The 12,494-nt window shown below is 39.9% G+C and overlaps 1 protein-coding gene across 2 annotated transcripts in view; it reads left to right on the forward strand.

The window, feature by feature from the left end:
* Positions 1-12,494, forward strand: part of arl10 (ADP-ribosylation factor-like 10) — a 152,867-nt gene that overhangs the window by 23,932 nt on the left and 116,441 nt on the right. Inside the window, exons 3-4 of one of the 2 annotated variants that reach the window (XR_014601967.1) lie at positions 5,622-5,797; positions 8,668-9,409. Coding sequence is in view for 1 of the 2 variants with exons in the window: in XM_084074522.1 (XP_083930648.1) it covers positions 5,622-5,797; positions 8,668-8,829 (338 nt within the window). In the remaining variant the exon portion in view is untranslated. Of the gene's footprint in view, positions 1-5,621; positions 5,798-8,667; positions 9,810-12,494 lie in introns of those variants that run through there. The other variant, XM_084074522.1, reaches the window with a different exon arrangement.

Raw genomic sequence — 12,494 nt, forward strand, 5'->3', positions numbered from 1 at the left:
ATCTAGGCTATTTGAAAATAGCCGATCTACAAGCTCACAACGTGTCACACCGCGACGCGTTGTGAGCTTGTAGATCTGCTATTTTCAAACATTCTAGTACTTTTACTTTTGGTACTGTAAGTATATTTTGATGCCAATACTTTTGTACTTTCATTCAAGTGACATTTTTAACACAGGCATTTTACTTGTGACAGAGTATTTTTATATTGTGGTATTGCTACTTTTACTTAAGTAAAATATCTGAGTACTTCTTCCACCACTGATAATCTGTTTCAATATGACACTGCAGCCTGGCAGCATGACCAATCCACATCCAACACACACTTCACCCCGGAGCCAAGGACATACACAACAGCTTAGCTTAGCTTCTCTTGGTTTAAAGGTTTCATGACATTCAGTTTTACAACACATTAAAAGTCTTTGTCATGGTCCTTCAAACGTGTATAAAAAGTTTTAACTAAAAATTACACTCCAGTGAGCCATTGCAGGTGTTTTTCTCTCACATTTCTAAATTAAGTTGTTTTTCTACATCATCAACCTGCGATGGACGTTGTCCCCCTTGAGTAAAAGCTGAACCATTTCTAAAATAAGTCAAATATCTAACTATTTTTAATAGTTTTTAATTTAACCCATTAATACCGGGAGAAGCATCTGTGTAATTTTTTGATTTGAGCTAAAAAATCTTTATTTTACACTTTGGCTATTCATAAATAGACGATATACAAGCTCATAGCGCGGCACCGAGTGCTGCGGTTGTAGATCTGCTATTTTTGAGAAATCGTGAAAATTTGTGCAAATCTTTGAATATATATATTTTTTGAAAGCAAACATTTGTAACTCAAATCTTTGCCTCTGGGGGGTCCCTGGAACAAAATATTTTGAGATGGGGTCCTCGGCCAAATACATATCATTTTGGGGGTCCTTGACATGAAAACAGTTTGAGGACCACTGATATTATAGCAATATATATATAGTTTTTTTTAAAACTGTTGTTTAGAAGACATTTGTAGAATCCCCAGAAGCAAAGATTTGAGTTGTAAATGTGTTCACTTTAAAGGGACTACACCTTGAATTTAAAAAATAATAATAATATTTAATATCATATTGTTTATGTCCCTCAAACGTTTTTCAAAAGGTTTGAGCCTAAATCAAGCCTCAGATATACTCATTCCAACTAACTTCTCTCTGGCTTATAAAGCACTTTCAGCTGCAATACCAAAACGTCCTGTTGGGCAGAGGGGTGCTTCTGAGCAATTCTGTCTGTCAAAATACATGGGCAGAAATGGTTTGTGATGTAAGCAACCATGCCATTCTGAGATGGCCTGTTCAGACACGCCCATTCTGAAAATCTCTGAAATGAGAATGAATGACTGAATGTTAAAAACAAATATTTTTTGGGGTACAAGAGACACTGGTGTATCCCCTTTAAAAAATAAGATTTTCCAAAATGTTCATGATTTTTCAAAAATAGCAGATCTACAGATCCACTGAACTGTGATTAAATGTGTGTGTGTGTGTGTGTGTGTGTGTGGGGGGGGGGGGGGGGGGGGGGCGGGGCGTGTAAATATTGAACCATATATGTGTTTTTTAAGAACTACATTGGATCCATTTGAACACTTGTTTCTTTTTTCAATGTCCTGAAAAGTAATGATTTCAGACATACAAGGTTCCTGCCCGACAGAGATGTAAATTAGAGCCCATTACATGCTCGAGGAAACGACAAAATATTTGTTTATTTTTCGATGTTTATTGCAGCAAAATCACACCCAGCCCAAAGTACCACATCACTGCCTCCTGTAGTTACCTAGCAACATTATCCATAAAGGAATTGAAAGATATTATTTATATTTTATTTATTTATTATTGTCACTGCAGGCAGGAACTGTCTCAAAAGATGTTGTTCCAGGGACCTCCAGAAGCAAAGATTTGAGTTAAAAATGTTTATATATATTCAAAGATTTGCATACATTTTGTCAAAACAATAGCAGATCTACAAGCTCATAGAGCCTATGAGCTTGTAGATCTGCTATTTTTGAACAGCCAAAGAAATCTAAAATGACAGAGATGCGTCCCCTGTGTTTTTTCGTAAATGAACGCCCTACTTGATCATACTACAGTCACACAAAAGCATAACAAATAGCAGATCCGCAAGCTCGAAATGCGTCTCGAAGCCACACGTTTTGAGCTTGTAGATCTGCCATATTTGCAATTTTTAATTTGAATCCTGAAAAGTCAAGTTTTGGACATAAGAAGAAATGATATATAAACTAGAAAAAGTGCTCCTCCGAGTACAGGTCTCCGCCAGGTCAGGTAGGTTATTGTGGCCTCCTGGTGGCGCTATAATAAGCCAGTGTGAAAAGGGTGCCATTTCTTCTTAGGCCTTGCACGGGAATCGGACACTGCATTCATGATTTGAGGCATTTGGTTCAAACGGACCTATCCAGCAAACTTTGGAAGCCAATGTTAGCCAATTAGGATGGAATATGAAATATCGGACACATCCATCTTGATCACATGACTATAAAGAGGTACCGATTTGCGTGATTTTTGGACAGAATCTGAAGGAATAATAGCAAAAAAATAGTTTTACAAGGTTTTTCCTTGGCCTCGAGGGACAGTGTGTGCAAAGTTTCACGCAGATCGGTGCAGTTATAGGTAAAAACGCAAATTGGCCTGTTATAGCGCCACCATGAGGCTGATTTGAACATTTTCTAAGATATATATTTTTTTATCCCACGATTTTGTAACCCTTATTTTTCACCCCGTGCCAATTTTCGAAGTGATCCTGGGCACTACACTCCCCTCACCAGCCTAGGGAGGCCAGGGCCGAGCTCATGCCTCATTCAATGCATGCGAGCCAACTGACCTTCTTGTCACCTGACAGGGGAGTTTCCCGGGTAGGACGTAGCGCGTGGAAGGAACACATTATTCCAACCAGTTCCCTTCCCCTCCATCAGGCGCCCCGGCTGTCATGGGGGAGGCGTTATAGTGACCAGGATTACTACATGTTTTTGTGAGGGTATTAACTACTCTGAGAGACACGGGGAGAACATGCAAACTCCACACAGAGTGGGCTCTTTCGCCAACCCCATCTAGGTTATGGGCACTGATGACGTGGAGGAGAAGACACGCCCCCAGCGCCCACAGCGTTCCCGGCGGGAATCGAACCCAAGACCTTCTAGCTGTGAGGCGACAGGCAGCGCTACCGACTGCGCCACCGTGCCCTCCGATTTGAACATTTTCAAATGGCATTTCTTCCTCGGCCTAGTGGGAATATGTGTGCAAAATTTCACGGAAATCGCATGCTGCGTTGATGATTTGAGGCATTTTGTTCAAGACAAACCAATCCTTCAAACTTTGGAAGGCAATCTTAGCCAATCAGGGGCCTGTTCCTCAAAAGGGAATTAGAGTTTAAGCCTGGCTTTAACACCTATCCTGGCTTAATTTAGCCAGGATTAGGGCTGAATCGGTTCCTCAAAAGCTGAATTAGCTTGAAGATTAGTTAAGCCAGTTCACCCTGGCTAAGTTTAGCCATGACCCGATTCCTCAAAAGAGAATTGAAGCAAGCCTACCTTAGTTACCATGGCAATTTAGCTGTGAAGTTAGCCTGGGGCCTGTTCCTCAAAAGGGAATTAGAGCTTAAGCCTGGCTTTAACACCTATCCTGGCTTAATTTAGCCAGGATTAGGGCTGAATCGGTTCCTCAAAAGCTGAATTAGCTTGAAGATTAGTTAAGCCAGTTCACCCTGGCTAAGTTTAGCCATAACCCGATTCCTCAAAAGAGAATTGAAGCAAGCCTACCTTAGTTACCATGGCAATTTAGCTGTGAAGTTAGCCTGGTCAGGAGCAGGCTAACAGCCAAGCTTACTTAATCCAGTGCCTTGTTCTTCAAGTTTTTCCACAGTTAATTCAACACATGTGTTTGAATATGGACTCATTTTAATGACCTTGCATTCAAATAAAATGAAATAAATACAATCAGATATAATCAAATTAATTATATTACTGAAATAGTGTGTGACCATGAATCATAATTGTTTCACAATGACTCATGTGATGTCATTGTCACTCTGTTAACACTATAGTTCTATTATTTCTTGTCCACCTTTGGAGTTACATCATGATGGCAAGGTAATACACAACCCAAACCTCTACCAAAGTGGTCTTGCAAATGTGGGGTTATTGCGTGTCCCGCCCCGTCCCCCCCGTCCCCCGCTCATCCCGTCGCGGCCCCCAGTCGCGGTCAACCCCTCCGTCCCGTCCCGTGCGTCCCGTTGCCGTCCCGTCGCGCGCGCACACACACACACACACACACACACACACACACACACACACACACACACACACACACACACACACACACACACACACACACACACACACACACACACACACACACACACACACTCTGTGTGTGCTTGCAATACTTTGCCACGCTTTCTCCCTGGATCTATTTATTGCGGTCGCGTTTCTCGCTTATAATACATTTTACTTCCTTGTATGATTTCATGAGCTGCTGCAATGCTGCTGTTCAGCCACAGAGAGGAACGCCGCTCTGGTTTTGGACTCCATGATTGGTCAAGTTCAAGGATTCTGCTATCGACTTTCATGGTCTTTTATAGAAATACGTGAAGCCTGGCTTCATTATCCTGGCTGGACATAGCCTGGCTTGACAAGGCCTAGCTCGACAAAGTCGCTCCTTTTCAGCCTGGCTTTGCTTCGAGGAACGGAATAAACGAGGCTTATATGGACCCGACTTTGTCAAGTCTGGATTTGGCTTAAGTCCAGGCTTAGTTTATTCACCTTTTGAGGAACAGGCCCCTGGATGGAATATGGAAAATTGGACAGATCCTTGTTGATCACATGACTATAGAGATACTGTGTACCGATTTGTGTGATATTTGGACAAAATCTGCAGCAGTAATATCAAAAAATTAAAAGTAAAAGTATTGAAAATTGGAAATACTCCAGTAAAGTAAAAATACCTCAACATTGTGCTTAAGTACAGTAATTGAGTAAACTGACTTAGTTACTTTACACCACTGAACTGTAAAACATTTGAACCACTTAAACTCGATATGGTTGAGTGGAGCCCCTCAGGGCTCTATGCTAGTGTATTTTCTGTTTTGTGTTACTGTGGGGAAAGCTTTCGCTGAAAATAGCCGAGCTTACAACAGGTTAGCCTCGATCTCCAGGCTTTTATTTTTTTTGCTCAAAAAGAAAGCCTGGTGAAATTTCTGGCATAGGAAGTGGGAGTCAACCTTTCATTTCCCCAAGTGGGAGTCAACCTTTCATTTCCCCAACCAACCAGAGTGCAGTGGGCATTGCTCCAAATGTTGTGACGTCAGGGCTCTCAATGCTGCACATTGGGGGAGGAGGAGGGGCGCGGGGCGGGGGCGGGCGCACTCATCGTGAACCAATAGGAGCCCACGGATGTTTTCTCCGGAGATTTTGAATCGGCCCCTCTAGAGCAGATATCAGGTGTGCTGGGGCAGACTTACAACAGGTCGATACGGATGCTGGGATTTAAGTGGTTAAAAATGTCATTCATAAAATTCCCTTACGAAGTTGTTTCTATCCTCACTCGTGTGCGTGTGCGTGTGTGTGCATGTGTGTGTGTAGTTGGAGGTGGTGAGAATCTCCGAGGCTACTGGTCAGAGTATCTGAGGAGGACTCATGTCCTGGTGTACGTGGTCGACTCCTCCGACAGACGAAGGCTCCCATTGGCTAAAGCCGAGCTGCACCGCCTCCTCAGGGTGGAGCCCCGCCTTCCTGTGGTCGTCCTGGGCAACAAGCAGGTGAACGGTGTCCTCTTATTGAAACTACAACGCCCAGTGAACCATGTCCTCTGTTAGAACTACAACACCCAGTGAACCATGTCCTCTGTTAGAACTACAACCCCCAGTGAACCATGTCCTCTGTTAGAACTACAACACCCAGTGAACCATGTCCTCTGTTAGAACTACAACACCCAGTGAACCATGTCCTCTGTACTGTACTAAAACTACAACGCCCAGTGAACCATGTCCTTTGTTAGAACTACAACACCCAGTGAACCATGTTATATTTTTAAAGAGAACATTTGTAAAACATATTTTGTTCCAGGGACCCCCAGAAGCAAAGATTTGAGTTACAAATGTTCACTTTGAAAAAATATATATTCAAAGATTTGCACAAATCTTTATGATTTTTCTAAAATAGCAGATATACAAGCTCATAGCGTGGCACTCGGTGCCACGCTATGAGCTTGTATATCTGCTATTTTTAAATAGCCAAAGAAATCTAAAAATGACACAGATGCGTTCCCGGTCTTAATGGATTAAAGGGATAGTTCACCCAAATAATGACTTTTTTCTATCGATTAGTCACCCCATGGAGACTTGAATTCATCTTTTTGTGTCTCCTACCGGAACCGCTGCCGGTCATCAAATTATTGGCTTAGGAATGTGACAAAAACTAAAAAATATCCATGAATTCAAGTCTCCATGGGGTGAAAGAAAAAAAGTCATTTTGTGGGTGAACTATCCCTTTAAGGAGCAGGACAGCTTCAGTATGGGTGCTGGGTGTTCTGATCTTAATGATGCCGAGCAGTGGTGGAAGATGTACTCAGGTATTTTACTTAAGTAAAAGTAGCAACACCACAATATAAAAATACTCTTTTACAAGTAAAAGGCCTGTGCATTTAGTACTTTTACCAAAAGTAAAAGTACTAAATGTTTGAAAATAGCAGATCTACAAGCTCACAACGCGTCACGATACGACGCGTTGTGAGCTTGTAGATCTGCTATTTTCAATTAGCCTATAGGTATAAAATAGGGCTAAAGTGGTTAATGTATGTTTTATAATGTAATTATTTATATCTGCAAAGTAACTAGTAACTAAAGTTTTCAAATAATTGTAGTGGAGTAAAAGTACAATATTTGCCTCTGAGATGTAGTGGAGTAGAAGTAAAAAATACTGAAAATTGGAAATACTCCAGTAAAGTAAAAAATACCTCAATATTGTACTTAAGTACAGTACTTGAGTAAATGTACTTAGTTACTTTCCACCACTGATGCCGAGTCTATTGTGAGAAAGAAGTTAATCACATGGTTGTTAGTAGGGTGAGATGGGAGCTTTAGAATGTGAAGGTCGTTTTGTAATTATCATCGTAGACTTTGTTCACACTGCAGACCAATCCCATTTGTTTCTCAAATCTGATCGTCAGACTGACTGTTATTAACCATTTAAGACCGGGAACGCATCTGTGTGTCATTTTAGATTCCTTTGGCTATTAAAAAATAGCAGATCCGTGCTATGAGCTTGTAGATCTGCTACTTTTGATAAACTGTGAACATTTTGTTCAAATCTTTGAATATATATATATTTTTGAAGCGAACATTTGTAACTCAAATCTTTGCTTCTGGGGGGTTCTAAAAATGTCTTCTAAACCCTACAGTTTTTTTTAAATGTTGCTATAATATCAGTGGTTCTTAAACATTTTTCATGTGAAGGACCCCCAAGATGATATGTATATGTCCACGCCACCAAAGATCTGCACCAATTTCCGCGGTTTAATTTCTTTTTAGCAGATCTACAAGCTCATAGTGCAGCACTCGGTGCCGCGCTTTGAGCTTGTATATCTGCTATTTTTGAATAGCCGAAGAAATCAAAAAATTACATACAGATGCTTTCCCGGTTTTAATGGGTTGAATCTGATCTTTAGGACCTACTGTTCACACTGTTATTAAATCAGATCTCTAGGACCTACTGTCTACACTGTTATTAAATCTGATCTTTAAGACCTACTGTCCACACTGTTATTAAATCTGATCTTTAAGACCTACTGTCCACACTGTTATTAAATCTGATCTTTAAGACCTACTGTCCACACTGTTATTAAATCAGATCTCTAGGACCTACTGTCCACACTGTTATTAAATCTGATCTTTAAAGACCTACTGTCCACAGTCCACACTGTTATTAAATCTGATCTTTAAGACCTATTGTCCACACTGTTATTAAATCAGATCTCTAGGACCTACTGTCCACACTGTTATTAAATCTGATCTTTAAGACCTACTGTCCACACTGTTATTAAATCTGATCTTTAAGAACTACTGTCCACACTGTTATTAAATCTGATCTCTAGGACCTACTGTCCACACTGTATTAAATCTGATCTTTAAAGACCTACTGTCCACAGTCCACACTGTTATTAAATCTGATCTTTAAGACCTACTGTCCACACTGTTATTAAATCTGATCTCTAGGACTGACTGTCCACACTGTATTAAATCTGATCTTTAAGACCTAACTGTCCACACTGTTATTAAATCTGATCTCTAGGACTGACTGTCCACACTGTATTAAATCTGATCTTTAAGACCTACTGTCCACACTGTTATTAAATCAGATCTTTAAGACCTACTGTCCACAGTCCACACTGTTATTAAATCAGATCTCTAGAACCTATACTATCAGATTGGATATGTATATTCAGTAGGTATGTAACAATTCACTCAACTCACGATACGATTCGAATCTGTCTGTCTGTCTGTCTGTCTGTCTGTCTGTCTGTCTGTCTGTCTGTCTGTCGGTCTCTCTCTCTCTCTCTCTCTGTCTCTCTCTCTCCCTCTCTCTCTGTCTCTCTGTCTCTCTGTCTCTCTCTCTCCCTCTCTCTCTGTAGGACATGCCGGGTGCGGTGGGCGTCTCAGAGCTCCATGAGGCTCTGTCTCTGGGCTCCGTGTCAGAGGAGCGCAGGCTGTACCTCCTGGCCTCGCAGCTGACGACCCCCTCCCAGGGAGGAGGTCTGCAGCAAGTCCAGGACCTCCTGCTGCAGCTGGTGTGAGGAGGAGGAGGAGGAGGAGGAGGAGACGAACATTGAACTTCAGCTTATCTCCACACATAGGCAATTTTTGCCTCTGCCACCAGGGGGGGGCAAAGAAAATATATGAACATACGTTTTTATATATTCAACATATATTATCATATGTGAGACATATACGAAATTGTCCGCTTGCATATATGTCTCTATATATATATGTACATATATATCCATACTGTATATGTGGCATGTATGTGGACATAGAAGAGACAGTAAGAGTACAAAAGTATAGGCATCAAAATATACTTAAAGTACCAGAAGTAAAAGTTTCAGAAATTATCATATGTATAGCATATAAATCATATAAATAGCAGATCTACAAGCTCTTGTGAGCTTCTTGATCGGCTATTTTTAAATAGCCAAAGTTTAAATGCTGAAGTGGTTAATGTAATGTTTTGTAATCAAAATCAAAATCTTAGAAATCTACAAAGTAACTACTGACTAAAGTTTTCAAATAATTGTAGAGGAGTAAAAGTACAATATTTGTCTCTGAGATACGTGGAGTAGAAGTAAAAGTACTGAATATTTGAAATACTCCAGTAAAGTAAAACAAAAAAAAATCAAAATTGTACTTAAGTACAGTAACTTGAGTACTTACGTTACTTTACTCTGCCTGTAAGGGCCCTTTTGGTTCAATTTGTACACTTACAGGTGTTACAGAACCGTAACACCTCACGGGCCCCTGGGGGTCCCCAGAAGCCAGTGAGGAGTCTGTGAATAGGAAGGATAATCAAGAAAAAACAATGCCCTTTGATACCTCATCGGAGAGAAGCTGTATTTTCTTCCTTAATCTTATTATATTTTTTATGTTATTTGTTTTAAAGAAGTGTGGGCTATTCCACTGTGTCTATTCCTTAATTTAAATGGGCATTTGCCAAGCAGAGAGGGAAAGACACACACAGGACAGGAGGTTGGGAGGGAGTGTGAACCTTTACTATATATCAGGGGTGATGCAACTTTGTCACACAAAAATAGCCGATCTACAAGCTCAAAACACGTCGCAGTGCGCCACGTTTTGAGCTTGTAGATCTGCTATTTTTTAATTGGATCCTGAATTTGTTTTTGCTATTTTTATATTTATGCTTTTGTTAACTTTATGAACTTAAAAAATGTTCGCTTAAAACATATAAACTATATATATATATATAATATATAGTATATATAATATATATATATATATATATATATATACAAAAAATAGCAGATATACAAGCTCATAGCGCAATAGCCAAAGTATAAAATATGATTAAAGTGGTTAAAATTATTGTGACGCCATATTAACACATTTTGCCAGGGACCCCCTGGAACCCCCCCAAGGACCCCTGGGGGTCCCCGGACCCCACTTTGAGAACCAATGATCTTAACTGACATTGTGTTCTGCTGTCACGTCCTTGTAAGTGCATTATGTAGTATAGTTCAGTGCCACAGTATTATAGTGTGTTCACAGTACTTTTTGTATGATATTACACAGGTTGATACACTGGAATAGAAACACTGTATAACGCATAACCCAATTTTAATAGCAGGAGAACAACTGCAAGAGCTGCAGTAGCTGACATTTAGATTGCAGATTTTTTTATAAAGGACATTTTCTTTTAAATTGCAAACGTATTGCTTTCCTTGTCATCGTGCTGGTGTTAAAATGTTAATGTAAGCATGTGCTCCCCTCTAAAAGGTTTTGTTTGTATCGTTGCTGTTGGGCAGAAACCTCTTATCTCCTTCTAACTTTGTGTGTCTTTTTTCGTAAACGAACGCCCTACTTGATCACACTACAGCGTCACACAGGTAACCAGACCTTTCGCCCTAAAACCATTTCGCCCCCGTTTTTGAGCGGACATTTCGCCCACCCCCAGACATTTCGCCCGGACATTTCGCCCTCCCCATACGTTTTTCCCAGACATTTCTACAACCCAGTCCAGAACTGACAGAATACAAACATTTAGATTCTGCTGGATCTTCGTCTGAGGAATCAAGCATGACACGTAAATCAATCAAACAATGCACTGAAAAACAGGCCACTGAGTCGATAATATAATCTATCCCCAGCCTAAATTGTTGTAATTGTTAGATTTGGCTTGAATCATTCTTTCTGAATGATTACACTTGAAAACAAATTAGATTTAGGAATTTTATTCCTAAAGGCTTCAGAAATTAATAAAAAACATAATGATGCATGGACAGTTTAGCTATATCCTGTCTTTTGTTTGGCATTTTTGTTTTTTATTTCTCTTTTATTTTGTCAATAAACTGATATATATTCCTACATTTGACCTATTTTGTTGTGTTGCTTTCATATGGATCTCTTGTTATGTGAGTCAGTTTGATTGATTGATTGAGGTTTTTATTATCAGTTTGCATAGGAAAAGGTAAATTTCATGACAGTACAATTCACTGGTAGGCCTACAAGGTCAACTAAAAGGATAAACACCACAAGAAAGCTTCTAGGCTTGTTTCAATTGGGGTCCTTAAAAGGGCGAAATGTCCGCATTTTTGGGGCGAAGTGTCCGGGCGAAATGTCCGACTTTTTGGGCGAAGTGCGGAAAGGGCGAAATGACTGGTATTCGTCACACAAAAGCATCAAAAGCAGCAGACATATGAGATTTCCACCCGACAGAGACGATGTCTGTTTCTTTACGTCTGAAACAAGATGAGTCACATTGAAACATAATGGAATCCCAATTCCACCATTGAATAAACTATTCAGAAACCCCCCCCCCACCCCTGCACTTACAACTTATCACTCATAATTAAAGAATGATGCTTTATCTGAAATATGAATATATTGTATATATATAAATATCAGAATTACAAGACAACAACAATCTGAAATCAAAGCAAAACAACTTCCACCTTCTCTTTCATTAAGCAGTGGAAATGGGCTTCCAGAGAAACTGGTTAAATTATCTCACCCTATTTAAAAACATGTTTTGTAAAATATACTATTATTATTATTAAACTATTGAATTTTGTTTAGGTTGATATTATTTCATTCTTTTTTACAGTGTATACACATTGGTTTCTGTCAGTGGCCCCTTTGTTATATGACCAGTAGCAAGAATAAGAATATAATTTCCAATGCATTTAGTTATACTTATGTTAACTCATTAAGCTACTAGACTGAAGTAATTAAAGCGGGTCATGTTTGCATGTTTCGATTTGTAACAGCTGAAATCAATAATTATCAGTATTCCGATATTAACCTGCGGGCAGCATTAAGTGAGTGTGGGGGCCGCATGTGGCCCCCGGGCCACCAGTTGCCCATGTATGCTGTAGGCTACGAGTTATTAGATAATGTTATGAATGTATCTGAGACGACCCACAAAAACAAGAGTCCGGAGTCAACATGCATGTATGTGCTGACTAAACATATGTCAATGCAAGACAAACTGATTCAGGCTCCGAAACTCTGTGTGCACGCGCGTGCGTGCGTGGTGTGTTTTCACAACACTACAGTCAATGACAGCACACTAATGGAGCCCCCACAATATAAAAAGCTTTAACCCATTAAGACCTGAGGCCGATTCTACAAAATATTGTACAATTTGCATTTGTTTTAGGAAAGGAGTGCATACAAAGTACTGATATAGTGAATTAACTATGTAACTTTTGTATGTAGTTTCACACTGTAT

Source organism: Gymnoscopelus microlampas (assembly GCF_963454915.1).
Source record: "Gymnoscopelus microlampas genome assembly, chromosome: 12".
NCBI lineage: Eukaryota > Metazoa > Chordata > Actinopteri > Myctophiformes > Myctophidae > Gymnoscopelus > Gymnoscopelus microlampas.